We start from the raw sequence: 27991 nt of genomic DNA on the forward strand, positions 1-27991 counted from the left end.
CTATCTCTGATACTCTTGATGCTCTTGCCCCTGTCATGAGGATCCAATTGAGGTAAAAAGCCAAGTGTAATTCCTGGTATGACTCTGACCTAGCTACACTTAAACGTAAGTGTAGGGCGGCTGAGGGGACATGGAGGGCTTCTTGCTCATCCCCTGACAACTGGCCTGTCGCCTGCTACAAAGGCAATACCGACTCTGTCCGCACTAAGAAGAGAGCCCACATTCAAGCCTGTGTCTCTGCGGCATCGAACTCTTTCAAATCTGCAAGGAGCTTGCCAACCCTGCGGCAGTCTCCACCCCTCCTCTTGCCTCCCAGGCTCTCTGCAATGCCCTTGCCTCACACTTTATTTCAAAAAACCAGGACATCCTGTCCACCCTCTCCTCCCCTGCCCCTCCCATTCCCTTTCTGTGCTTGCAGACCCCCCCTTAGCTACCCTTCACCGTCCTTCTCTTCCTTTCCTATTTTCTCCCCTAACGAGGTCGCTAGAGAAGTGGCATCTCTGCAAGCCTCATCAAAACAGGTTCATCCCTGCTCCTCAAACCATCAAGGACCACATTGACACCCTCGCCCTGGCCCTTGCTGATTTTTGCAACCACTCCTTTGCCTCAGGATCCTTCCCCTCCGAAGCACTCCCTTGTGCATCCTCTTAAGAAACCCAGAGCTGATCCTTCCTGTCAGACTAACTACCGCCCAATTTCCATTACCCCCTTTCTGGGCAAACTCCTGGAAAGCTGGCCATCTCTCAGCTTAACCTTCACTCACTCTGTTGGCTGCCTTCATGACCACCAGTCTGGCTTCAGAGCGGCCAGAACCACGGAAACTGCTCTCCTGAACATCTGTGAAGATATGCTCTACAACCTGGACTCTAACATTCCCTCTGTCCTCATCCTTCTTGATCTCTCTTCTGCCTTCGACACAGTGAACCACACCATCCTACTCGACTGTCTCTGTGAGAACCTGGCTATCACTGATCAGGCTCTGGCCTGGCTGACCTCTTTCCTCTCTGATCGGCCCTCCCAGGTCCAACTGGCGTCCTTCCTATCATCTATCTTCCTCTCCACCTGTGGGGTTCCCCAGGGGTCTAACCTCTCACCCTGGCTCTTCAACCAATACCTGGCAACTCTCGCCCACTGAATTTCCTTTCTCTGCTCAAATTTCCAGTACTGCTCTGATGACACTCCTTTTATGACTGCCCTCGGCCACCTCCTAGCCCTCTCATCTCTGACTGCCTAACTGCCATTCAAGATTGGTGTGCGGCAAATGACCTTTGTCTGAATGCCAGCAAGACTGAGATCCTCCTCATCGGCACACCATCTCCATCCTTTTCCCCCCTCACTCTCTGGCAGGCCTCCCTGGGCCCTCCTCCTACCTGCGAGGCTAAGAACCTCGGGTTCATCTTCAACTCCACACTTTCCTTCTCCGCCCATATCTCCGAGGTCTCTAAAAAAGTCTAACTTCCTACTGCACCTCCTCAGAGGTACTCTGCCTTTCCTCTCCTTCCCTCAGAAGCTCACTCTCTGCCAAGCCCTGGTTCTCTCTAAATTGGACTATTGTAACAGCCTCTTTCTAAATCTACCGGCCTCTACTCTCCGCCCTCTACAACTTATCCAGAACAGGACTGCGAGACTTGTCCTTAGCCTCAAGCCCTGGGATCGTATCTCTCCAGCTCTGAAATCGCTCCATTGGCTCCCAGTGGATGCAAGGATTAAATTCAAAACCCTCTGCATCGTCCACAAGGCTTTCTGAGGCCTGGGTCCAAAATACCTTCAGCTATCCCTCCGCAAATACCTCCCCTATCGAGCTCTTCGCTCCTCTAACTCCCTCCGGGTCAATTGTTTTTCAAAGAAATGTGCTGGGGGTAGATCTCTATCTTCGGTTGGGGCCTTCCTCTGGAACAGCCTCCCTGCCACTCTAAAACTTGAGGAGAACCATCTCTGGTTCCGGAAGCACCTCAAGACCTTCCTCTTTGCTTGTGCCTTCGCCCCCCACACCCCCTGCTGATCTGCTCTCTTGGCACTGTGCACCCGGCCACCCTCTGTCCCCTGGGCCCAGGTACCTGCTCACCCTGCCACCCTCCTGCACTATCTCCCGGCCACCCCTTGCACTGGGGACTGTATCTGTACCCATACAGCCCCCCATTTCTTTTCTTCTTTTTCTGCACTTATCAGACTACCCAGTCTGCTGCCTTAAACACAGCACTTGCCAGCTGCACTACCACTGTTTATTGCCTCAATGTTCTATTTATTATTTATTCTGCTCTCCTCCGCACCTTCCACTCTCCCCCTTCCATGCACTTTTCCCTTTTTTCCCTTTCCCATGCACTTGCGCGTTCTCAATGTCAATGCGCGTTCTCTAGTCTCGCTCTGAAACACTTGTGTACGAGCGCGATACAAATAAAATATCATATGAGTTCTCTTGGTATTGGGTAACCCACCTATTAACATAGGCCTGTACTACACAAGTTGGTAGTGTGACTGAGCAGTCAGGCTTATCTTAAGAGATTTAATGCGAGCTGTACAATGAAATCAGTAAACACCTACGCACTTACAGTTATAGTATGTTTATTTATATATACACAGATATGTAAAGCGTTCTTTAAAAAGCAGCAACTAATGGTAACATTTCCAAGTTAGGATTCAATTTAAAAAGTGAACTATAAAGTAGGCGAGTAATTCTTTCATGTTCTACATTTTCCAGCACCAAGGGTGATGTCATTTGAGATAAGTAATTTATTTTGTATCACCTTAGGAGTATTGAGTTATAAGGGAAGGAAAGATTAGGGTTAGATCAGAGCATACTGGTATTCTACAAAAACAGTTGGGTTCTCCCACAGGGATGTAGGCAGTCCTTTATCCCAGCCATTATAGTGTTCAACAATTAAATCCTGTAAGGGAACACGCACTGCAAAAGCCAATTGCTTCAGAAGGGGGCCTTTAGGGAGCCTGGACAGGCAAAGTCAATGGGCCAGTTCAAAGTTCTGATGTTTTCTTATTAGAAAATGTTTTGGAATAGTCGGTAGTTAAAATAGAAAATCACAGCAACCCGAGAGGAGTCCCCTTGAAGCACAAGCTGAAAGGCCAGTGCAAGTGAGTTGTGGCCACCTCGGAGTAGGGTACAATTGCACTCTCCAAGGTAGGAAGCAACCAAATGGCAAAAGGATGATGTGCCCCAAGCCCCACAGTACCTTTTGAAACGAATAATTTGTTCCAGCTGGATGCCTTCTGGTTGCATTGTAGAAGACCCTTGTTCTTGGTCCTTGGTCGTGGTGATGAAAGGGAGGATGTCTGGTGGGCTCTTCTGGCAGCACTCGAGAGAGGGACTCTGCAGCGATGGAGTCTCCTTGATTCAGCTTCTCTTTGTGGTTTTTGCTTTTTTTCTCAAAGCGAAAGAAGAACGAACAGCTCCTATTAGAAGTTGGACTCTGGTGAGGGGACTCTGGATGAAGATGTCCTGCTTCTGTAGGGTCCTCTATGCCCACAAAGTTTGGCATGTTTGCACTTTGGAAGACAATGCACTCGCAGATGATCAGGGGTCCCCGGGTATTGGGATTCTGCAGCCTTGGAAAGTCGCAGCAAGTCGGGGGGGGGGGGGGGGGGGGTTTGAGCCAAAATAGTTGGTCCCACCAGCGTAAGGGTGGAAGTTGTCCCGTATGGGTCTTCGCAGTCAAAATAAAAACTGGGTCCGCACAGCTGCAGGGCTTCACTGGGCACTTCACTGTCCAGGAGGATGAGGCTGGCATCTCTTCACATCTTCGTTGGATGTTGTGCTCCAGTGGACGACTCTGCCTCTAGTCCAGAAACCTTGCTTTTTATGCAAGTTCCCATTCAAAGCCTGTTGGGGAGAATTTTCAGAAATATGTTAATTCCCTTCTACCTTAGAGACCCCCAGCTCTTTTTGCTGGACTTTAGGACTTTTATTTATCTCATGTAATTTTAATGTGATTTATTCTGTTTCTTTTGACTTTGGTGTCTGACAAATTCCATAGGCATCATCTTTACATTGCGTCACACTGCATCTTCAGTGCAGTGGCACAGGGAAGTATCTTACATTTCCCAAAGGTTTAAATACCTTCACTTGGTGAAACTACTGTTTCCAAGAGCAGTGAAGTGAAATTGACTGTACTTAAATTTTGTAACTTTCTAGACCCATCGCACACTATTTACCATAGGGTGCTGGAGGGGGTTACTTAGTATCCCCTTTGTCTAGTTTCTCATGTAACATTTTTGTTACCCTTTCTACAATGAATGGCTGGTGGCAGTGGTTTACTTTTTACTACCATTGTGTGTTTTTATTCAAAGCCACAGTAAAGCACCCATAGGTGCCCGTTGTCAAAATGGCCCTTGTCTTTTTTCGCCATTTCTTGCTAGAAAGGTCCTTCTTGAGATTTACTCTGCACGCTAAACCAGGTTTGGTCCCTTCGTTTGTTGTCTTTGGCGGGATTCACGAGTGAAACCATCCTCTGGCTCCAGTATGTCTTGCAGGGTCAGGAAGTGAGGGAGGTGCCCAAAACTCAGTGCTTAATTCCCCTGGTTACAGGAATACACCCAAAGGTAATTGGACGGCTGGCTGTCCGGCAAGCACAGCCACCCTGCTGTGTGATTGACAGCTAGGCTGGAAGGAATGGGAGAAACCTGCATAAAAGGCAAGGCTTTTTGGCTTGGAAGGCAGTCGACCACTGGACGAACGAATCCGAAGAAGAACTTAGTAAAGGCACCTGCTGTAACTCATGCACCGTTGGTTTGCCTGGTGAAGCCCTGCCGCTGTGCCAAAGCTCCTTGACTAGAGAAGCCCTGCAAAGACTTCTCCGAGTCGGTGGGACCCATCAATTGCAAAGTAAGCCCATCTGGACATCCTCTCAAAGCTGGTTTTATTTCAACTGCTGCTGATACCGAAATCAACTGCTGCTGGAACCAAAGTGCCAGGGAGAGGAACACAAGAGTGTGTGCATTGCTTTTAAGTCAGACCCGAGTGCTAGGAAGATCCTCCGGACTGCCCTGATGTAGGACTGACCAAGTCTGAGCCACCTCAAGAGTGCTGGACCCCAGGTGCGAGTAAAGTCTGAAGTGTTATCTGAAGAACCGCTGAATTGAAGTTTGCCCGTTGCTACTGCTGACCTTTGCATTGCAGAGCAGGAGTACCCAGACTCTAGCCTGCGTCGCATCTAGATAGAAATGTGACTGTTAGCATGTGCCACACTCACATGGAACTCTAACCCTAACTTGCGTTGCATCTAGATAGAAATGTGATAGTTAGCATGGGCCTCACTCAGGATTCTTAACTCTAGCCTGCGTCGCATCTAGATAAGAATAACATTTCTAACATGCACCACACTTAAAATTCTGAACCCTAGCTTGTGTTGCATCTAGATAGAAATGTGACGGTTAGCATGTGCCACACTCACATGGAATTCTAACCCTAACTTGCGTCGCATCTAGATAGAAATGTGATCGTTAGCATGTGCCACACTCGTATGGAATTCTGAACACTAGCTTGCGTTGCATCTAGATAGTAATGGAATGTCAGCATGTACCGCACCTAGATGGAATCCCATAATTGCAAGGACCGCAATGCCAACTAACCAACCAACTAACAATTCCATCCCTCTGCATACACCTCTCAAACTCTAACCAAACACAACCACAAGCCTTAAACGCAGCAATCTGCACAAACTTCACAACAATAAAACAAGCCACACATAGACTCGCACAACAGCACACGACTATCGACCGTAAAACACCCCAAGCCCAACCAACGGACCCACCGGGCTGAGACTGCCAACAGCACATCACTGCTCTCTTGCCCTTTTCCAGCTTATTCCCACTAACCCACCCTCTCCTCCCCTTTTTCAGAGCCCTTTTTCAGAGCCGCAAGGGGACCGCTTCGGTGGTGATAGTGCACGGTACAAATGTCCTTTAACATTAACATCCTCCCTCTTGACCCCGTGACTGAGGCACAGGAAGGGGATCTGCAGGGCTGTACAGGAACAGAATCCAGCTGGAACCATTTCTTATAACCAGAGGTAATGTAAAGTCTAAGAGAACGTGCCTCTTGTTGTGTAGCTTCACTTGCTCTCAGTTGAGACCTGTCTTGGTTACCTTGCAGAGTTGCTAAAGCTTTGCGCCTTACAAGCCTCCCAGCTTGTTCCCTTCAAGTGTTCTAGTTTCTACAAACATTTCTACAAACATTGAGCAAGACCTTTTACCTACCTGCAAAGTCAATCTTCAGCTCCCCTTGACATTGTGCAATTATCATTGGCTGTCCTGGCTCCCTCAGACTCCTCTTCACCTCTGACTTTGTTCTATGGCCTTCCCCCCCCCCCCCACAAAAGGGTTAATTTACTCTGCTTTGGAAGGTTTTTGAAAAGTACTTACCTGTTTATGAATGATTTGTTAACCTTTTGTTTTATTCCTGTATTCCATCTTTTACACCCAATTCAGTATTGCTCAAATGTACTAGTAAAAAATCAATGTCCAGTGTCCTAGCGATTTAAGTCACCTGAGGGTGTAGAAAGTGTCTGTGTGCTATCCCCAATAGGTATCATCTGATTGAGAGAAACAGTGTGTTTTGAAGTGCATTTGAATTATCTATATATTGTTCCCCTCTGAGGAAGGCTTATACAACTGACTGTGAAATATATTGTTTTATCAAACCTTGAGTGTAAGTGTTTATTTGAATAAATGTACTGTGAAACCGTCGCACCATTACTGCTCACATTGGCCCCTCTTGAGATGAGCCTGGCTCCTCGGCCACACTACCAACCTGTGTAGTTCCAGTCTTATACCAAAGGTTGGGTCCCTATTGCCAGGAGGTCAGGGTTATTTATTTGTACAATTGTAAAGTGCACATAGTCCGGAGGCATTTAGGCGCTAGAGCTTAAGACGGTTACATTTTAGACACTTTGATTACAGTTGCACAACAAAGCAGTTGCATTACAAATTCAAGGTAGACAGCGGTGTTAGGGTTTAAGAAGACGGTTACAGTTTTTTACACTTTGATTGCAGTTGCACAGCAAAGAATGTTTACATTGCAAATTCAAGGTATACAGAGGTGAGCTTGGCTAGACTTAAAGGTGGTTGGGTGACGTGGGGTCCGTTTGAGAAGGTATGATTTGCACAGTGTTAATCACATTACACGTTCAAGGTTTGCTAGATGGCAGGATTAGAAGATAATGGGTCGGGTCTGAAGAGTAAGGTTTTAAGTTTATTTGAAATGACCAAAGTGAGGGGTCATTTCTGAGTTGTGTGGGGAGGGCATTCCACAGCTTGGCTGCTATCACTGGAAAGCTGGATCCTCCTGCCTTCTGTATTTGGGTAAGATGAACAGAATGGTGTAGGATGATCGAGTAGGTCTATTAGATTGAGTTTGTTGATCATGTTGTTAAGGTAGGCTAGTGCGCCATTTGAGATACATTTGTGTGTGAGCATAAGTATTTTAAATTTGATCCTGTCGTGGACTGGGAGCCAATGGATGTTGCGCCTGGTGGAAGTATTGTAGTGCACCCAGGGTACTGCATACAATCCGGTCTAATGCAACACTAGACTGTCAATCACCCAGCAGGGTGACTGTCCTCCAAGACCGCTAGCCGGCAAATCAGAACTGGTTTCACTCGGGCACACCTAAAGAAAAAGGACAGGTTTCGGGACCCTCCCTCCCTCCCTTCCTTCCTTTCCAGACGCACGGGATCCTGTGCGGGCTTCAGAGCTGTAGGCAGCCAAAGGCAAAACACACAAAGTACTCAAACCCAATTCAAACAGAGTAAAAGCTCAGAAGAAACTAACTAACCAGAAATGGATAAAAAATAAACTGGTAATTTTGGGGAAAATGGTCACCCTTAGGTGCTGTACTGCAGCTGAGACATCTGCCTGCTGATGCATGGCACCAGGTAGTAAAAAAGAAACCTCTGCCACCAGCCATTCAAGTGAGTTAGTGTAACAGAATGTTATATGAGGAATGGGTTAAAGGAGTTTCTGTGTAACCCCCCCAGCACTCCACACTAGGTGGTGTGTCCTGGACCCATAAAGGAAAAGGTAAGTAAGACAGGGGTCTTCTTGCTATGCTTGGGAACAATAGTTCACCCAAGAACATGTAGTTAAATATTGAGAAGTGCACGTGACTTCTCAGGGGCACTGTACAAAAGTTGATGTGTGGCACAATGCAAAAAGCAGATGCCTATGGAGTTTACCAGACTCTATAAAACAGTAAGACACAAAATCTGAAGCTAAAGAGCTGGGGTCTCTAAGGTTAAAGGGAATGGGCACAGAAATGAACATTCTCACTAACCTGTCTGAAGATGTCAGATGGGGACACTGGGAACCAGTGACCCTTGGGCTGCTGAACAAAGAAAGGTAGATGTTGTCCAATATCAGAAGAAGCATTTTTGCAATGAGTAAGTAATGGAATTTAATTCAAAGGGCTCAAGGGGACTCGATAGGCCACTTGAAGGATTTCAGCCTCTAGGATGGATTTCCTTGGGCCAGGGAGAACCTTGTTAAGTCACCTACCCCAATGTAGCTCGGGAGGCTCGAACTGCAACACAACTGCCTATGTAAGTACCCAGGTGTCGACAGTAACTTCTATGAAGAACAGCGATGTCACCAGCAGGCCCCCATGGGAAGACGCAGCAGCTGCGGATTGGGTCTCTGGCCTTGGTGGCTGAAGGAGGAACTTTTGGCAGGAGCAGATGGTCAGACTCGTCACAGGGATGCCCAGCAGACTATCTTCGCAGCACTTGGTTGTGGAGGCACGGCATAAGCTTTATAGCAGCGCCGTTGTCACCCAGCAGACTTTCTTCCTTCTCTCGGTCCTCAACTCCTCTGAGGGTACTTCTACGATCGGGATGTAGTCTCTAGGCCCAGACAGATGTCCACAGGTTTGGTGACACAATGCACCGCAACAGTGCCAGAGGTATCTGTGTATTCAGGTTTTGCAGGCCTGGAAGTTCACAGCACTTGGTGAGATGGCTCAAACTGCAGATGGACTGGTTTGGTCTGGTTTGGCCACTAGTTAAAGGGAGGTAGTCGTCGGCTCTGGATCTTCCCTGTCAAACCGAAGACTGGGCTGGAGCAGCAGCTGCCTAGTCGGCTTGGCGGTCATTGGAAGTAGCTTCAGACGTCCACTACTTTCATCAACCAACAGAATGGATCTTCCAGTGGTCGACTCTGGCTTCAGCATAAAGACCCTTGCCTTTTATACAGGAACCCAGCCAATCGGCATGCATGCAGCATTCAAACTTGACATACTGGGGTACAAAAACCTGAGGACTTTCGGTGTCCTTCCTGACCTCGCAGACACGCTGGCACCTTCGGGCAGGCTTCTCAATGGGAGCCCATCAAAGACAAAGCAGTGAGCAGGACTCCCACCCACTCAAACTGATAAAAACCCAAAAGTCCAGCAAAAGTGCTGGGGGACTCGCTGAGTGGGGAATATTACACATCAGATGGAAATTCTACCTTAAAAAAAAAACAAACAAAAAAACCAGACCCTGCGCCTGACCATTACCTTGATGGCTTAACACCAGAGTTACTTGGGAAACTTTAACTACGGAAGCCAAGCCATGATGGCTGATGAAAGTCAGGGATGGGACATTATCGTGGGCTAATGATCCACTCCCAAGTTACTGCAAAGCGGGGGCTGGGGATCATTATCCCAACCAATAACTTCTTCCACTGTCTATAAGGCTATATCTGTGCAAATAAGGGGTGTTCCATTTTTAATATGGTAATTTAGTTAACCTGGAACTTGAAACAAACTTACACATTTTGTGTTTAATTGGTGTTTATTAATATAGGGAATTCTACACCAACCTTTTTCTAGCTTTATACAGCAGCAGACTGTTATTTCTGTGCTTGTCAGACTGTTGCTCAAGCCAGAATTTTTGGAGTGAGGTCTGTACTTAAGCAATAAGCCCTGAGGGCTTTAACGGACTCGGTAATGCACCTGTGCAAGGGGCTTATGCTATTAGTACCCCGGCCCGCATGACCAGGTACTAAAAGCATTGCTTTTCTGTTCCAAAACGCTAGTGTTTCGGAACAGAAAAAAAAGTCCAATAAGTGGCCGCCGGTGAAGGGAAAACAGTCAGTTTTCCCTTTCCATGGCGGCCATTTTTTTGTTTACATTTTTATTTTTTTAAATGGCCGCCATGGAAAGGAAGAAGGGACTACACGTAGTCCCTTCTTCCTTTCCATGATGGCCTGTCGGGAATCAGAAGCTGACACGCTGGGGACAGAAGTGTTCCCAGCGTGTTCGCTCCCGAATAAGGACCAAAGTTGTGGGTTGGGAGTGCGGGGAGGTTATTGTTTGGATGGGGGAGGAGTGAGAAAACACTTAACTGAATCCCCGGTGGGGGAGGATGGCAGCCTCCAGCCATGTGATGGCTCGGAGCAGGGATTGCCCGTTCTGAGCCTCCTCATTGGCTGAGGGGCTGCCACCCCCCCACACCAGGGATACAAAGGATTTGCAGGATTCTGTCTGGTAAAGCCCCAGCGAGAGCTAATCCCATTGCATGTAACAATCTGTTTATAATCTCTATTAGTACCCAGCGAGAGACAGATTGCATTACGACCTTTATGATTGGCTAAGGGTTCTTTAATGGAATCCTTGTACCAGATATACAAAAACTGAATTTACACGAGGGGCGTTATTGTTCCTGAAGACCAAGGTAAAGGCCCGAGCATATCAAGTGTGCTTACCAAGGTTTAGGGGCCCCTAATGCCGGTCATATGGTGTGGTCTACAAAGATGCTAGAACCCCTTTTCCTATTTAGGTCAAAAGGGCATATATGGATGGAAGTCATGTTTTGTGTCAGTTTTTGTTATTTCTATTAATATGGGTATGTAGGGGCCTGTCATTGTATTTAAATATGCCTTGACAGTCATGTGGGGCGGGGAGGAGGGATTGACTTGCAATGTGGCATTCTGAACTAGCTGTAGGCTATGCTGGTTGCAGTAGCCCTCAGCTTAGCCAATGAGACTAGTTTCTCAACATTCACATTGTTATATGGCTTAAAGACAAAGGCAACACAGTAAACAATTTGGAAAACAACATTCTCCCAAGTTATTAACCCTTCAGGTCTACATGTAATTTGTATACATTTTGTTTAACCACAATGTCAACTGACCTGCTGCTGAATTTAATTTTTTTTCTTTTTTTGGATAGGGTCAAATGCCAAGACTGAATACTTGTCGAGCATTCTAATTCGTTTTTAAATGGTCATTTTTGCAGAGAGCTGACGGCGTTAGAAAACACCCTCACATCTAGCCCCCCGGGGGGTGGGGGGGAAATCTCCACGCTATACAAACTATTGGACAGAACAGCCCCACCCATAAAGAGCCATATATGCTAAAGTGGGAAGAAGACATCGGAAGAACGATCGAACCGGAGGAATGGTATCACATCTGGTCTCGAGCGCAAAAAAGCTCAAAGTGTAACGAACAAAGAAGGGGCATACAAAGTCTGCTTTAGGTGGTACCGCACTCCCGAAATTCTAAACAAGTATAATCCAGCCATCCCGGTTCAGTGTTGGAGGGGCTGCCCAGACCCAGGAACTCTGCTCCACCTTTTTGGACTTGCCCAAAAGCCACCAAATTGTGGAAGAATATCCTGGAACAAATCAAAGAAATCACCGGGCCCACCATCCTCGGGGATCCGGGTGTCACGCTGCTAGGTGGGACAGGAGACAGGCAATTCCCCTTAACAGGCTGCATGGCGGACCTCTGCTCTCACCTTCTAACAGCAGCCAAGATCTCCCTAGTCACCGCCATCAGGCTTGGCAACGGGTCCAAATTTGAGCGCACCTGGCCCCCTTCCTAGAGTATGCGCAGCGGTTACCGGGTGTGGCAAGACGGCCCCCGGCTCTGCAGTGGATGGAAACCGAGGATTGAAAAGAAAGGGACTCAACAAACAATCGATGCGCAGAAAGTCTCCGGCTTACAACTTAATTGTTCAAGGTGGCAGAATCTAAAGACACAAACTCGCAGGGACCTCTGCCGGATGAGCCCATCCTAAGCCCACACACAGACATGCTCCCAGTCTATTATAAGCTTAATGTCAATGTAGCTGTCTTCTCTGTCCCTACCCTATATACTGCTCCCGTTCCCTTCCCTTCTACCCCCGTACAGTTACTAATGATTTGATTCCTGAAGAAAACTTATCTTCTGTTAAGATTTCTCTATGCTAATTGCAGTTTTCTGATCTAAAGCGCCATAGCAAGAGTGAAAAGCATGTAATAAATCGAATGTTTGCTATGCTTGTTATGCCAATAAAAACGTTGGACATTTTTTTTGGTCATTTTTGAGTTGCAGGTCCTAGTAAAGGTTCAATTACTTTGAAAGCTTGGATTGGCCAGTGATTACCTGGACTTATTTTGCGCAAACGTTTGTTTAAACCAACTTTCCATTCCCTTTTTCATCCCGCCTTCCATACTCCCTTGCATTTTTCGTAATGTTAAGGCTTTTCCCATTGCCAACTAAACAGCCACATGTGGTATTTGTGAAATCAGTTTTTCATTCGCTATTTTCACGCAACTCCAGTTTACATCTACTCCAGCCTATGTACACAACTGTTTTAAAGCTTAAGTGGATCTGATTTCATAATCCATATGCCATGCAGAATAACCTGGACTGACCAAGTTTTTTAATTGTGATTTTGTTTTTTTTCAAAAAATATGGCAGGATCTTGTGGAGGATCTGAAATCTGAACTATCTGGCAAATTTGAGCAACTGCTTGTGGCCCTGATGGTACCATCTTCGCTTTACGATGCCTATGAATTAAGGAATGCCATCAAGGTACATTGTGTATATGTGAGGAAATGTTGAAGGTTCAAGCATTGTGCCCTGTATTCTGTGTATGTGATTATGAATGTAGTGAGAGTGAGTAACATGGTGCAAATCCTTCCCCACTGTAAACATAAGGTACACTTTTAAAGCAAAAATCAAAAACCGTTCTTTGTCCTCCCAGGCACTCACCAAATATCCTCCTCCATTGTCTCCCCACCCCCCCCACGACCCCACACTCATTGTTTCATGTGGCGCACTTCCATTCCCAATCTTGTATAACCCTGGTTATGCGAAAAAGTTAGAGCTCTGAACTTGGTGCCGAGAAGTCCTCCCCACTACCCCATTTTTATTTTTATTGTAATCTTCCCCCTCCCCATCCTTTTACTTCCTCCGAATGGCATTTATTCCCACTGTTCATTTTTGGCTAACCCCTGTTATACCCGCGTTTATCTTTCGCATTGAACAAAAAGCAAATGGCAGATTTTTCATTTGTGAAAAGCCTCTCTGCTTCAAAGCACCACAGGAGATATAGCTATCGTTTTGGGAGAAGGGGGCACCTCCTTCTCAATCAAGTATTTTAACTACTGGGTGGAATAACCCCAGACCTCTGCCGGAAATGGAGTCCTTTGATTTGTACCTGGTCCACTTCCGTTCAGCGGTTTTTGCTATGCGCTAGAAATGCGTTCGAAATTTTGACTTTTTCTCTATGCGGAAATGAATGGGAGTAGGCGGAAAACAGTGCTTTTTTTTTTTTTTTTTTGCTTTCTTAATATTTCCTAAAATGTCCAGTTTAGTGGGGAAGGTGGGGGGGGGTGCGGATGTCATGTGACAAACCTTTTGTTTTGCAAAATATCAGCCAAATCGTTGTGCAAGCAAAATTAGCAATTCAATGTTTGGTTTTCGTATTGAACTTGATACTCGACTTGACTATACAGTGCGGCAACTGCCTATGTATGTATGTATGTATGTATGTATGTATATATATATATATATATATATATATATATATATTTGAAAAAAGTGCAGTGAAATTGGTGTGCGCTAGTGCAATCCAGGCAACCATTTGATTTCATTTTTGCAGTGTGCATGCCCCAATGCATGATCTGTTTTGTTTTAGTGTTTGATCTGTATGCAATGTGGCCTTCACCTGTATACCGGTCTTCATCTGCTTTTCCAATATGTCCAACTTACATACATTGAACAGTTCTCTCAAAACCAGTTATGTTGCAGAATGCATTGTGAAAGTGTGATTACGGAAATTGCTGAGGCCCTAGTGTAATCTGTATAGCAATGATTGCTGTGATCTGCATAGGCTGTCAACTTGTGAGTAAACGCCAAGGTGACTTTAGCTTGGGTAATTAAATTGCACACGAAGTTCAGCCCTGTCAATCCTACAGGTGGGAGCACTGCCATCCTGCATGTGTTACTGTGGAATAGAGGTCTTCACTGACACCTTTTACTATTCTAGGCCACTCAAAGGATAACTGAGGCATTAAAGCATTTTTAGTTGGGTTATTAAAGCCACCTATATGCTGAAATTATTTAATAGAGTACAGGTAGAAATGGCACGTGAGCATCGATACAAAGCTTTAGGTGTTGTTGGGTAACTTGCCCATCGATTGACTACCCATGGTCATGGTAATTCCTATGGCCGTTATTGCCCAAAACATCACCTCTTGGGAACTCTATGAACTCGCTTTAATTGAGTCACCATCAAACTTTGAACTGGGAGTGCCTGCCACTGTTTTTTTCAAAGCAATCGTCTGAGAGTTAATGACTTAATTGGAGTTTTGAACACACTACTGCTGTAATTAAAAAGATCTTAACCAGGCCTACTTTCAGCCTCTATTTAGAAGCACTATGCATGTTCTTCACTGAAGTCCTGTTGAAAACAAGCTGTGACAAAGTGAACCATTTTAGCATGTGTTGAAGTTTTAGGCATTCGCCAGGCACTGTTACTAGATGCCCATGTGCTTGCACTGTTTTGCACTTGCTGACATCAACAGCCAGTTAATGGGACTACGGCATTGCCCGACAAGTGCCTTTCCCATGCCTACACAAGTTGGCATTGCCAATGTTTGTTTTTTCTGTTGTCTTAACCTAAGCAGAGAGCAACATGCAGCCCTAGCCCTTAAAATGTCCAGACTTGCATTTCAAGATTTTTGCTACAGTCCCAGGCATGTTTACCCTGGAGCATCCATTGTGTTTAAGTTAGCCACCCAAGTAAGAATTTTGCCTGGACAGAGAAACAACAAGGGCAGTTCTCTGACCCATTGTCACGTGTGTCAGAATGCACACCATTAGCTGCAAGGATCAAGACCTCCAATAGTTAAATGAATATGCGAAGGGTCTTCTGGAAGGAGTACATGACCACTGTGTCAGAGATAAGGTAACTCAATTTATCCTCTTCCCCTTGTTCCCCTTGTTGCCCTCTTTGTAACAGCGTCTGCCTCGCTCTGCTTGCTTCTTGATGCCCATTCTCCTTTTCTCTCCACTCCAGTCTGTACTTCTAAGATGGCCTTAGTTATAGTGAACAGGGGAACTCTGAAAGATTTGCCAAAACGCAATCGAGGTAGCGGTGGAGAGCAGTCGAGGCTAATCTCAGGAGAGTGAGTGGGGTCAGGGTTCCATAATGAGTACACGCAGTGAAGCACACCATTTTTATTTAGACAGGAATGTACACAAATACAGTATTATAAAAAGACACACTAAAAAATGTGATCGCTCAATAATAAACATACATATGCATTCAATGAGTTGCATTAATCTATTAAGGTAAGTAAGTGACACAGTAAGGTGGAACCAAGGGGTCTAAAAGTCACAATGCTAGTCATCAATGTATCTGATGCAGGTAAAGTACTTGTGCTGGTAAATAATTAGAGTGAAGAGAGGCAACAAAGTTACTGGTAGGTAAATCAGTGTTATCTTTTAGATAAAGCTGCTCAGGTGCGCCAGGTGTAATTCTTCCATTCCAAAGCTGTGCAATGGAAGGATATCCATGTTATCCTTTGGAGGACATTGGGAGACAAATGATTTGCAGTTACTTACCCCCCCCCCCCGACTCTGATTTTCTCAGGTGACTAGATGGGTCGACTGGGGGTTGCTGCAGGTTGGTTTTCCCACCGGCGGTTCCAGTGAGTAGTGCCAAGATTCTTTCGGTCGACTCCAGGAGCAGAGTGCATCCCTTGGTGATGAAGAAATGCAGAGAGCACTGATGTTGACCTCTTCTGGAACACTTCACAGGATGGGGAAGGCAAGTTCAGCAACGGACACTGCACGCAGAAGACTGGTGTTCTTTCAGTTGCGGTTGACTTCCAGAGCAGCATAACTTGAAGCCAGGATGCTAAAATTCGGCAGGAAAGTGACCTGCACCACAAGCAGGCAACCATGGAAGTTGCAGCTGCAAATGCAGAATGCCAATGGTTCTGGAGGGGTAGCAAACTGGAGAGCTGGTCAGTCCACAGGGTGGTTGAGGGACACTTCCGAAGGCTGAGGATGGCTAGATCCTCAAACACTGATTGAAGCACAATGTTGCGCTTACCTCTCTCACAGGGGTGTCGAGCGGAACTGGAGAGCCACGGTCTCCACCAAAGTGATGCGTAGTGCAGAGATGACTGACTGGACTGGCCCACCTAGCTTCGTCTGCTTGACCCGTAGGAGTAGTCTCCTAAAGATGGGGAAAGGGAATTAGCCACCTGTGGATTTGAGTATTAACACCTCACTGCGTCCCCACTTATCACTTCTGACATTTCCTTTCACAACGCTCACCTTATAGTTTTGTATGATGAGCTCTTCATCCTGCGAAGAATGCAGGGGCGCGTTGATGGCCAGTTACTTCACTGGCTTGAGGATATTGGAAGAGTTCTGGAAAAATCTTGGCTCCAAACCTCTGGGCGAAAGGCCGTAAGTATATAGTTCTAATGAGTTCAAAATGTCCGAATAATCACTCTTGTCCAATTCCTTGTGTCTTTTGCAGCTTAGACCCAAAAAATGATCGTCTTGTGGCAGCTGAAAGCGTTCAGGTAAGAGTCTGTGTTTTGTAACACTGTCCGGTAAATGATGGCAAGGTTTAACTCGCTGCTTTCTCTTTTCTTGCAGGTGCAGCGTAGGACGGTTTGGTGTGCTGGTGGATAATACCTCCTGCGGTAAAATCAGGTAAGCATATGGTGGCAAGAGATTGTCCTTGTTTGTTCCCTTGGCTCACCTTGTTGTTTTCTTGTCCCCCTTAGGTGCTGGAATGCGGCAACCAGGTGATGGAGACGGCACCGGATCGTAGAGATGCTGCGAGGAACGGTGAGTAAGGCGCGGCGCTGCTGCTGGCGATGCAACGCGTTTAAAATTAAGTCTGTTTCTGGTTCGAAGATGCGCTGAATCCGAAATCAGGTAAGAAATCCAGTAAAGTTCTTGTTCTAACCTTTCTTCTTCTTTCCCTTCTTTCTAGGCGCTCTGGACTCGAGGTGGGTGTGGCAGGATGCTGGATGCTGACTGCAGACACGGTGAGCTTTGCGCTGCCAGATGCAGAATAACGCGAAGCATGTGCTGCTCTTCGGGCGTGGTTTAAATAGCCTTCAAAGTAGTCCCAGGTAAGTATTCCTCCATAGCCACACCCGAGTAAGAAAATAGTCCATTCAAGCCTCACATGGGCTTGGGTGCTTGGATCCCTTTCAGTATGGTCTGCATCAGGTAAGTTTTAACATATGAGCCTGGCGCCTATGGCGTCAGGACTGATGTCCCATATGAGCCTGGCGCCCGGACTGTACCCAGATAGCCCCTAACGGGTTGCTAGGTTTGCTCCAGGTAACATGATGCCTGCTTCTGGGGTTGATGGACTTGGTCTGGCTGCCCGGGGGTAGGCATCATGACACACAAGCCTTTGCAGATCAGGTAGTCCAATAGGGCTTCACCGGGCCATACTCGTGAAGGGATGCTGGGCCTCTGAAGATCCAAAGAGGACTCCTGAAGTCTGCTGCTGTTCTACATAGGAGTCAATGCTCAGAGGCTGATCTGAAGTAGTCCTCTTATCGAAAATCTCAGCCTGGAAGCAAGACCGAGCCCACCAATGGTAAGGATCTTCACCACTTAAACAACCAGCTGTGGTTAAATGATCGACCACTGTTGGTTTCACTCCTGTCACACACCATGACTTTCTGGCATCATGGATGTGGAGTGGGACCAGACAGTCCCACCCCCTTCCTGAGCCCCACACACAGGCATTTATTAGCCTGTGAAAACCGCAGCTTACCAAGGCAAGTGCATGACCTTTATACAGGATTTCCTGATCTGGCAAGGCAGGAAGAAGGCCGAATTACACTGCGATACAGCGGTAACATACCAGAGTGTGTGGGTTCATGCTTTCTCCTTCATTCTGTTTGTTTAAAAAAAAGTTACATTTTAATTTCCTTTCAGGCTCTACTGGGCAGGGCGGCTGACTGGACGCCGTCGTTGATAGCTGAACCATAGCATTATATGTATTCTTACTACCTCTTTTTTTGTTTTGAAATCCTCTGCTTTATTTTGTTTCCTTGTATGCCACTGTCGCGGATTCAAGTTTGCCTGGACTTGTGTAGACTAGTGTTTTCATCCGGGACTACATTTCCCAGCTGTCTTTTGTTTCATACAAGCACACAGATGCACGGGAGTCTTTTCTTGCTTTCTCCCACCTACTCTAGCCTCCTGAGGGGCTGGTCTATACAATTTAATGGCATACCTATTTAAGGGCCCTCGCCGTCTGCGCAGAGTCCGTGCTCTGGCAACATAAAACTGGCCAGTTGCACATGCCCCGCAGTAAGCTACTTGCAGTAGTGCCGGTAGGTAGTCTTTCCAATGGGTTGGCAGGAAACGAGGCATGAGTTGTCCCTTGTCCCTTCAACATTATTTGCATTTCTTGCGCTCTCTTGTGGTGCACAGGTTGGAAATGTTCTCCCTATTGGGGGGATCACTGCCTGGATCTGGTATTTGTCACTGAGACTTGGTTTACTGATGCCACTGCTCTGGATACGATACAAATGCTACCTCCTGGTTTAACCTTAAGGTTGACCGGGGAGCTAAACACCCAGCAGAGGGTAGGGGGGGGATTGCATTGATCTTCAACGCACAATGAGTGTACACACTTCTTTGGAATCAGAAATGGAGAATACTTTGTGCTAAGAGTGGTGGTGAATGCGGCCTGGGTATGTCACTTTGTGTTGGTTTATCAGCCACCGGCTACGAATCTCACCATTTTCACTTGAATGTTTCTTAACAACGCATCTAAATTAACTCTACAAAAATCTGATTGTACTTGGGATATTTATGGGCTGAAACGGAACCAGGTCAAGCTCACAGGGCTCTTCTCAGCATGTGGTGGGTCCAACCCACATTAAAGGCCATACCCTGGATTTGCTATTGGCTTCTGTACCTTTGGTGGAGGTGTATCAGTCTTCCACTTACGTGGTCTGATCAGTATGCCGTGGTGTTTGCAATTAAAACTGGAGGAGTCGTGAAACAGCCTCTTCATCACAACAGTCTGTGTTGGGGATGAAACTGGACAAAAGTTTAACCTATTACGGTCTTCAATAAAGTGACCCAGCAGCGGGCTGATGAAACAGATGAGTTAGGCCCCCTACCCTTGGATAAAGTTAGGTTGGTTAATAGTCTGGAGTCAGTATCAGACAAACTGGCATCACTAAAATTGATGAAGAAGCCGCCTTCTCACTGCGCCCCCTGGTATACGCTGGCACTTCGGACATTACCCCTGGAGACACGGCAGGCATAGCGGTAACTGAAGAAAGAAAATGAGGTTCATCTGTGCGAGTATAAACAGCAACGTGCGATCTATCACAAGGCTCTAAAAATAGCCAAGTCTATGTACTTTTTGAGTATTCAATCCAAGCAGCAGTGAATGTTCCTAAATGATCATCAATAAACTGACTAAACCGACATCAACACACAGCCACCTCAACTTTTATGTGATGAACTCTCTCAATTTTTTGTTAGTAAAATTGAGGAGATAAGGAAGGGAATTGTTGGTAAGGGGAATCCTAAAGATCAATATAATGTCAATGACGTAAACGTTATCCCTATGCTGTCATCAGGAAAAAAGGCAGACACACGCTTCTCTGACTTTACCTTAACGAACAAGGAGGAGTTGATTAAAATAGATGCAAAGCTTAAATCGGCGTCGCCCCTAGATCCCATTCCACTGAAACTGTTCAAAGCAGCGCCAATGAACTTTTACGACACACTGGCCATTGCAGTTAATTCATCCTTGGAGTGGGGCCAAGTTCCTTACAAGCTTAAAGAGGCTTTAGTTATCCCTGTCACTTGATGCCTCGATCCTGGCATACTATCGGCCTGTTTCACTCCTGCCCTTTCTTAAAGTCCTGGAAGCAGTAACCCCCCCCAATTGATACATTTCTTGGAAAGCCAAAACCTCTTTGACATTTCTCCCCTTGATGGGAATCAAATCAGTTTAGCTATCGGTATTGGATGACCTCACCATGATCGGGGACGAAGGTGGTATGACAGGTCTCATTCGCTTGGACCTGTCAGCCTCTTTAGATACCATTGATAATGGAATATGGATGGCAAGGCTAGAGAAGGCGGGGTTTTCTGGGGCAGTATTGGACTGGTTTCATGCTTTTTTTGACATCTCGCTCACAAATAGTTTCCCTCCACCCTTTCCGTTCATCTCTGGTTCTGGTCTCCTGCAGAGTTCCGCAGGGATCGGCTCTTTCTCCTCTAGTTTTCAATTTATATATTTGCCTGCTGCTTATTCTTCTGTTTGGTTTCAGTCTTCTCATACGCAGACGACCCACAGATTTGTTTTAGATTGGACACAAAGCAGGGCAATGTAAGGGACATGCTAAACTGCCTGGAAGCCGTCCGAGTCTGGATGGAGTCAAATGGGCTCAAGTTAAATGGCGGGAAGAGATTTTGATCTCTGGCCTGCCAGGGGAAGTTGATGAATGTTCTGATGCCTTTTGGCCTGTATCACTGGGCCCACTACCTAAGCCTGCTGGGGCTGTTCGTAATATACGAGTTAACCTCTCGGAATCCCTGTCCATGGAGGCGCAGGTTAATTCAGTATACAGTGCAGGCTTTGTTAAGCTTAAACAACTAAAGAAAGTCCTCCTGTTCCAGCTAAGTTTCGTGCTCCTATAGTGGCAGCATGTGTAAATGGGAGCCTGGATTACTGTAATGCTGTCTACTTGGCACAGCCTTCCTTCCTTATCCAGCACCTTCAGGTGTTAGAAAACGCAGCAGTACGCTTGTTTACCCACATTCCTGCCAGAACAGGAGTAACTAAGCTAGAAAATCTCTGCACTGGTTTCCGGTAGAAGCTAGGGTAGAATTCAAGGCGCTATGCATTATGCACCATGCCCTAAGCGGACATGGAAGTTTAGCCATCCAGGAGAAACTGGATGGATGTATATCCCTGTACGCTTCTTGAGATCTTCTAATGCAGTATTGTTGCAGATACCGAAGTATAGGAAGGAACGTTTGGGTGCCAGGGCTCTCGGTGGCAGGACCCAGGCTTTGGAACTCGTTGCCTGAAAGGTTGAGAGAAATTGAGGATTGTTTATCCTTTTTAAAAAGAATATCAAAACATTTCTCTTTCGATAAACTTACCCTCTCTTCCACCTGGGACTCAATTGCATCTATCCTCATTATCGGTTGTTTGAGCGCCATGATGCCTTGGATGATGAGCGCTATACAAATAATTTTTTAAAAATTACAAAATGGCCAAAGAACGAGTGAGAATCTTGTGGTGTACCTATTTTAGGGCACTAGCCACGTTTAGTAGTCATATGTGGTAAACGTGAATATGCAGTCTAGAAATAACAAATCCATCATAAAAATATGATGGCTGCCACCAGCGTGCATTTAGGCACATAGTTAAAAATAACCAATAATCCCAAGTGTAAAAGACTGGTGATACAAACCTATCCCCATTTCACTGCATTGCAGAACACGGTATGCAATGTCAAAAAGGCAAAGGAAGCCTTTTTTCCCAGTACCGATAGTCTGATGGACTACTCGGTTTCCCCATAACAAAATGAGCAACAAGCCAGGGGAGTGAAGCTGAAGGCTTCACTTCCCTGTGAAAGGTCAGGACAGGTTCAAAAGCAAAACATTTTGGGGGTCCTTATAACTATGGAGGAGAAGTTGCCAAGAGATCTTTTCTAACCCTTTCCAGCCTTGGAGAGCTGCGAGGCGGGAAGCTAACACTTTAAACCTTGTGTGTCACGTGGAAATTTATGGCACCAATCTGCTGTTGCTTGTGTTCCAGATGGGCCTGGGGTGGGTACAGTTGGAAAGATCTTTCATACGTTTGTTCTTGAAACTGCTTCACGTTCAAATTGGTCCACAAAAAGTATATTTTTCGTGATGAATCGGTCAGTGAGGCTTAAATGGAATAGGAGGATGAAAAATGGGTTCTACCTACTGGCATGCACGATTTCACCAGTTTGGTTTCACCAGTTAATATCAAATTAATGGTTTAGACTGGCCATGGTGCCATAGAAGGAAACACAAAGGGCCTAATTCACAGAAGTGTTTTATGATGGCAAATCCCCATTGGAAAACGCTCTGTGAATAAGGGCCAAAATCTCCTTTTTACGGACACCCAATGAGCTTGCATTGAATAACAAATTTCTCAACACACTTTACAGTATGCAAAGAGCTTAAAGTGAAATTCGCTCCTTGTTTGCATTGGGAGCTATTTTTGTAATGTTCCCATGGGCTGTAGCTAATTGAACACGGCAGCAGAAAACCAGCCCGCACCCATCTCCTTGTTTATGTATGCACAGGTGCTACTCAGAGCTAGGTGGGTGTTCTCTCTGCATGGTGTATAAAGCTTCTATTTCAGAAACTATGCCGGAATAGCTTCCTTAGAATGCCTTTTTACATTGATGGCAAACAATGATCACAAATTTACAAATGGCATACAAACATTCACGTGCTGTTTGCACAAGGGAAGACTGATCCGGTTATCCCGTTTTAATAGGAATTCCTGCTGTAAGTGAACGCAAGAAAAATCACTGGTGCCTTCCTGAGAGATCTGATGCATTACCAAGTGACGTATGCAACTGCACATCCTTTGTACATATGCTTTCTGAAAGTTTTTTTTTTGTTTTTTTTTTTCTTCATTGAAGTCCACATTGCATTTCAGAATCACATTTGAGCTGAATTAAATTTCTCCAGTCTCTTCTAGTCCAGGGCAACCGAATCCTTTTCCTTTTTTTCCTATCTTTGTCTGGTGTTTGCTGTCTAATTACTGTGAATGTGGAGCAAAAACAAGAAACACTGGTTTCTTTGGGACTTTAATACTCCCCCCCCCCCCACCCCCCACCGCCACCACCTGTTGCATGGCTCCCACTGTGTAGTAGATCTCTTAAAACTGCAATCAATGTCCACATAATTTGGTCATCCATATTTATGTTCTTGATCCCATTAATCATTTCACAGTCCCAGCACCTAGATCCTATGAGTTTATTTGCAACACAGAAGGCTTTTTAGAGCACCAGTCTTACTGTACCTCCTAGGTTTGTGGAGACCCTATATCTGCTTCCTTACTTTGGTGGGTGGGTGTGTGTGTGGATGTGGGGGGGGGGGGGGGAGTGTTTGGGACAGTTTGGTTCCAGTTTATACTTCAAAACGGTGAGTTTTCTGTTGCTAGGCTGAACGTGAGGCGGCAGGTTGTCCCGGATTAGACAGTCGCCACCTATTTGAAAGTTTCTGGTCCCTTCCATAGGTGGGCAGGGCAGCCCCCAGCCTAAAACCTGAATTGGAGGGCCTGTATCCATTTCAGTTGTTTGCCCTCAAGATCCAAGCATCTGAAGCCAAAGGATTACCAGAGATCCTCTACAGGCCTGGTAAAGGTCTAATCCTTTGAGTGGGATGAGTGTGTGTGTGTGGGGGGGGGAAGGGGGAAGAGGATACACGTTTGATCTTCCAACATAGGGAAGAGGTTCACGTTGCGCATGTCGTATTACAACAATGGTGTGGCTAGGTTAGACACAATGTTGCAATTTAACATGTGTACAGTGTAGGTACAAGTATTGGGATAAATGTTACTAGAAGTGTTAATGTGGATCCATTTTTTGATTATCATGTGCAAACATAATGTCATGGGGGCACAATGTAATTGTGCAATGTACAGCGTGTAATGCTTGGAGAGGGAAACGAGGAGCTTTATGCATATGAGCAAAAGAAGTCCACGATGAAAAAACCACTGTGAGGGGCGCGTAGTCCTGAACAATGTACATGTGGGATTCTATAATGGTTTAGATGGGAGACATGTTCTGGGATATTGGAGTATGGGGTTTGCTTGCTAGTTAATGAAATGCAGAGTTTGCCAGTGTTTTGTTTCCTTTGAGCTCTTAGGAAGATACACAGGATGTGGGCTAAAGGCTGTATGATCTGAGATGGAAGTCATAACCTAATTTATGTTTAGAAATGCAGAAGGAACAACATGGGAAGCCAGCGCGTCTGGGACGATCAAAGGCTGGGGGTGGGGGGTGTGGAGGGCATTACGAGTTGGGTGGTAAGGGTTTACCGGCACCGTTAAGGATGCCGGTAAAACCTTACTGCCCTACTGAGGTCCCTTAGTGGGTCCCAGCAGGAACGGCTGGTCTGACCAGGGGATTTGGCTCACTGTCCAGTGAAGTTGAAATACTTATGCAGGGTTTACAGACCTAAAGAGGGTTGTATCAGTAATGCTTGCTGGCAGGGTTGAGGCTTCCTGCTGGTGCCCTCCCCTGCAAATATCAAATTGAGTAAATGGAATGGTTGAGTCAATGTGGGCCATTCCTCAATACCTCCCTCGCCCCATTACAAGTGCATAACTTTTCATAATTGAGATTTGCATGCACTTATTGGGCACACAACATGCAAAATAAGGGCATATCAAATTAAATATTAAAACATGTGTTAAGCAGGATTTCCAAAATCAGCCCAAGTGGGAGGATTTTGGGAGGCCACCCTATTCTGGTGAACGGGGAATGCACATAGAGGCTAGCCAAAACCCAATCTGGATAAGGAAGCTGAGCAGTCGAGGCTTACTCTCAAAGGGGGCGAGAATGATCTGGGGATACAAGGAGTTCACACAGATCAGCACAGGCCAATCCACTCTGTATAAAAAAGTACTATTATTAATCCTCTAGTTTACATGCAAAACATATGAAAATCACATTAAGTATTTTCACAAAAATCCTTATAGAAAGATATATACACATTCACCATTGGGAGAAATGGAATTGCATATGAATCAATTTGCCAATGCAACACTGATGAGTAGTTGGATGCAAGGGAAATGGGCAGAACTCTTTAGAATAAACACAGGAACAGCTTTCCTCAATTTATAAAGTTGAACCCTAAGATGGTTTGCGATTTTGTGCCCAAAAGTCACCAGTTCCAAAGTATAATTTCTCCAGCATGGTGTCTGGCATGAATTCACATGCTCATGAATATTCCCTGTCAGGCTGGGAGTCCTCAGTAAAAGAAACAGTTTCACTTTCACACTGTATTTCTCCTCTAAACCAATCACTGAGCTTTGGGGTCATACTGCCCTCTCCGTAAACCCCTCCTCTAGCAGCCATCTACAGATTTCTACAGCACGTTCAAGTATTGGGTGTCCTCGTGTTTTGCTCCAAGCTTTTCTATGTGTTCACGCTTTTTCGATAAAAGTTCCTATTTTTGTCAAATAGAGCCTGTTTGCACTTTCGCTCCTTTGGCCGGCAAGCAGGGATCCGTTTGTCAGCGTCTTTCAAATTCCCTCAAGGGCAAGAATCGTCGAATTTCATTGAATATAGGACTTTTGGCCTACATTCATCGGAGGAGAAGGAGAGAGGCACCCTCTTCAAGCTCTGCTGCTGCTGCGGATTGAGGAATGTGTTTGTGGAGGACAAACACTCCCCGTGCCTCTGTCTCCATTTGGACCACAGGGAAGTGGATTGTGAAATCTGCCTTGGTTTCTCCAAGCACCGTCAGGATAGTCACAGATGATTGGTGGTGTGGCTCAATGCCAAGGCCTCCACCCTGTGCGGTAAGTAGGGGCATGCCTCACCAAGGACCGGCCGATCCGAGGTGCAGGCTTTGAAGTCCTTTTTGAGGGCACTCGATCCGTGGGGCCCAAGACAAGGCCAAGCACCGCAAGTCCATTTCCATCAGTGTCACAGCGCTATCGGTGGTCCGTGACAGGCAGAGCGTGCTCATCTTCACTGTCTGCCTCCATCCCCAGTCAACGCTCCAGCTCCTTCTTGAAGCGGAAATTGGATAAACCCAGCAGAGCTGTGGGAGAAGCTAGAGAAGACCAAGGTACAAGGAACGGTGTCTGACCTCCCCCTTAAGACCCAGGTGGTTCAGGCGAAGTCATCCTTGATGATTGAGCTGGTGGCAGCCCCCCTTTTTGAAGGCAAAAGGGGCTTACCTGGTCTAGGGACCCTGATGGTGCTCAGAGTGGCCCTCCCTCAGAGGCGGGAGGCCTCAGCGAAGCCGGTGGAGAAAAGTCTAGAGAAGAGGATGCATCCCTAAACCGGAGGGTCCCTCGGGATGTAAAAAGAGGTGGGGGAGAGTGGAAGCCTCAACTGTGCTACAGAGCAGATATTTCTTTCTCTGATGGACCTGGTGTTGGTTCACAGTCCTGGAGGACATGGGGATGCTGAGGAGGACAACGGCAGAAATGCCGAGTGGGGGTGACGACAGGAATGCCGTCAATGACGTGGCCCAGAAAGCCTAAGCCTGGATGATGTTTGGGATGAGGGCCTGGTGCAGATGAGAAACCCAGCCTCTACCCCGGCGAAGAGGGACAGGCTGGAAAAAAGTACCAGCTGCTGGAGTCTGCACCCAAGTGCCTAAAGTCACAGCCCTCCCCAGACTTGGTGGTCTTAGTGGACAGCGAGGGGAAGAAGTTGGACGCCGTGGGTAGGGAAGTGATCTACTCTGCAGTGATGACAGTCAAGGCAGCGAATGCACTTGCAATCCTGACCGGATAAGACTGGGAGCTGTGGTATAAAATGGCCCACTGCTGGAATTTCTCCCCGACGACAAACCGGTTGAGACGCTTGAGATTCTCGAGGAGGGCGAGGTGGCATCGGAACCATGCCATCATTGTGGCCCTGGACATGACACAGGGTTCTGACAGATGGGGGGGGGGGCGGTGTCTGCCTCCATTGTTGTCGCTGGTTGAAAACACTTTCTGCAGGGAGTCAAGACAAGGGTTGTGGACATGCCCTTCGATGGGGACAATCTCTTTGGGAAGGCCATTGACTATTTGTTGCAGGCCATTAAGTTTGACGCAGATGGCCTGTGCCCTTGGCATGCTTCAGCAACATCGTCCTACTTTTTGTACCTCAGGAGGGAAATCCGGCAGGTCATCTAAGGGTTTCGGCAGGGGATCATCATTGTACCGCCAGCCCTCCTTTTCCACGAGACGGGAGGCCTACAGGGCCGTTCCAAGGTTTTCAGAAGTGGCCAATGTCTCTCTCCCAAGGTGGCATACAGGACCTGAAGCAAGATTGAACCGGTTGGGATGTCAAGCCCCTGCCATTGCAACCCAGTGGGAGGCCGGCTGGCGGGCTTCGTCAGCAAGTGGAAAAAGAGCTCTACCCACCTATGAGTGTAGGACACTCTCGCCCATGGACACCCTCCAGAGTTCCAACAGAAGTGTTCACGGATACCACCGGTGGCCCGGCAGGAGCAGCACATCCCTCCGCTCCTGCAGGAAGTACGGGCCATGCTTAAAAAAAGGGGGCGGATGGAGCTGGTTCTAAAGCGCCTCCCGGGGTCGAGCCTACACCAGATACTTCTTGCTAAAGACTGGGGGCTGGAGGCCCATTCCAGACCTGCGGCGCCTGCACAAATGTCTCCAAGTCCCAAAAAATCTGGATGCTCACGTTGCAGCACATGCTCGGCCAACTGGAGGAAGGAGACTTCTTGTCGTCGCTGGATCTGGAGGATGCATACTTACACCTCCCCTTTCACGAGAAGCATTGGAGGTTCCTGTGTTTTGTGGTGCAGGGAAGGCACAAGGCCCTTCCCTTCAGACTGAAGTCGTGCCCAGGGTGTTCACGAAGTGCCTAGCACCAGTTTAGTTTATTTACTTGTTTAGAGCACCCGACCCAAAGGTATCTGGGCACTTTTGTCATAGGTACAAGGATACATGATTACAGAAAAAGTACACGGAGCACACAAAGTAAGGAGGAGGTGTTACAGTTCACCTTCCTTACATATAAAG

The 27991-nt window shown here is 46.6% G+C and overlaps 1 protein-coding gene across 2 annotated transcripts in view; it reads left to right on the top strand.

Moving 5' to 3' along the window:
- Nucleotides 1-27991, top strand: part of ANXA5 (annexin A5) — a 393243-nt gene that overhangs the window by 143368 nt on the left and 221884 nt on the right. For both annotated transcript variants that reach the window (XM_069631165.1, XM_069631166.1), the window contains exon 5: nt 12670-12783. In XM_069631165.1, coding sequence (XP_069487266.1) covers nt 12670-12783 — 114 coding nt within the window. The remainder of the gene's footprint in view (nt 1-12669; nt 12784-27991) is intronic.

Source organism: Ambystoma mexicanum, chromosome 6q (assembly GCF_040938575.1).
Source record: "Ambystoma mexicanum isolate Mex_15411 chromosome 6q, UKY_AmexF1_1, whole genome shotgun sequence".
In the NCBI taxonomy this organism is placed as follows: domain Eukaryota; kingdom Metazoa; phylum Chordata; class Amphibia; order Caudata; family Ambystomatidae; genus Ambystoma; species Ambystoma mexicanum.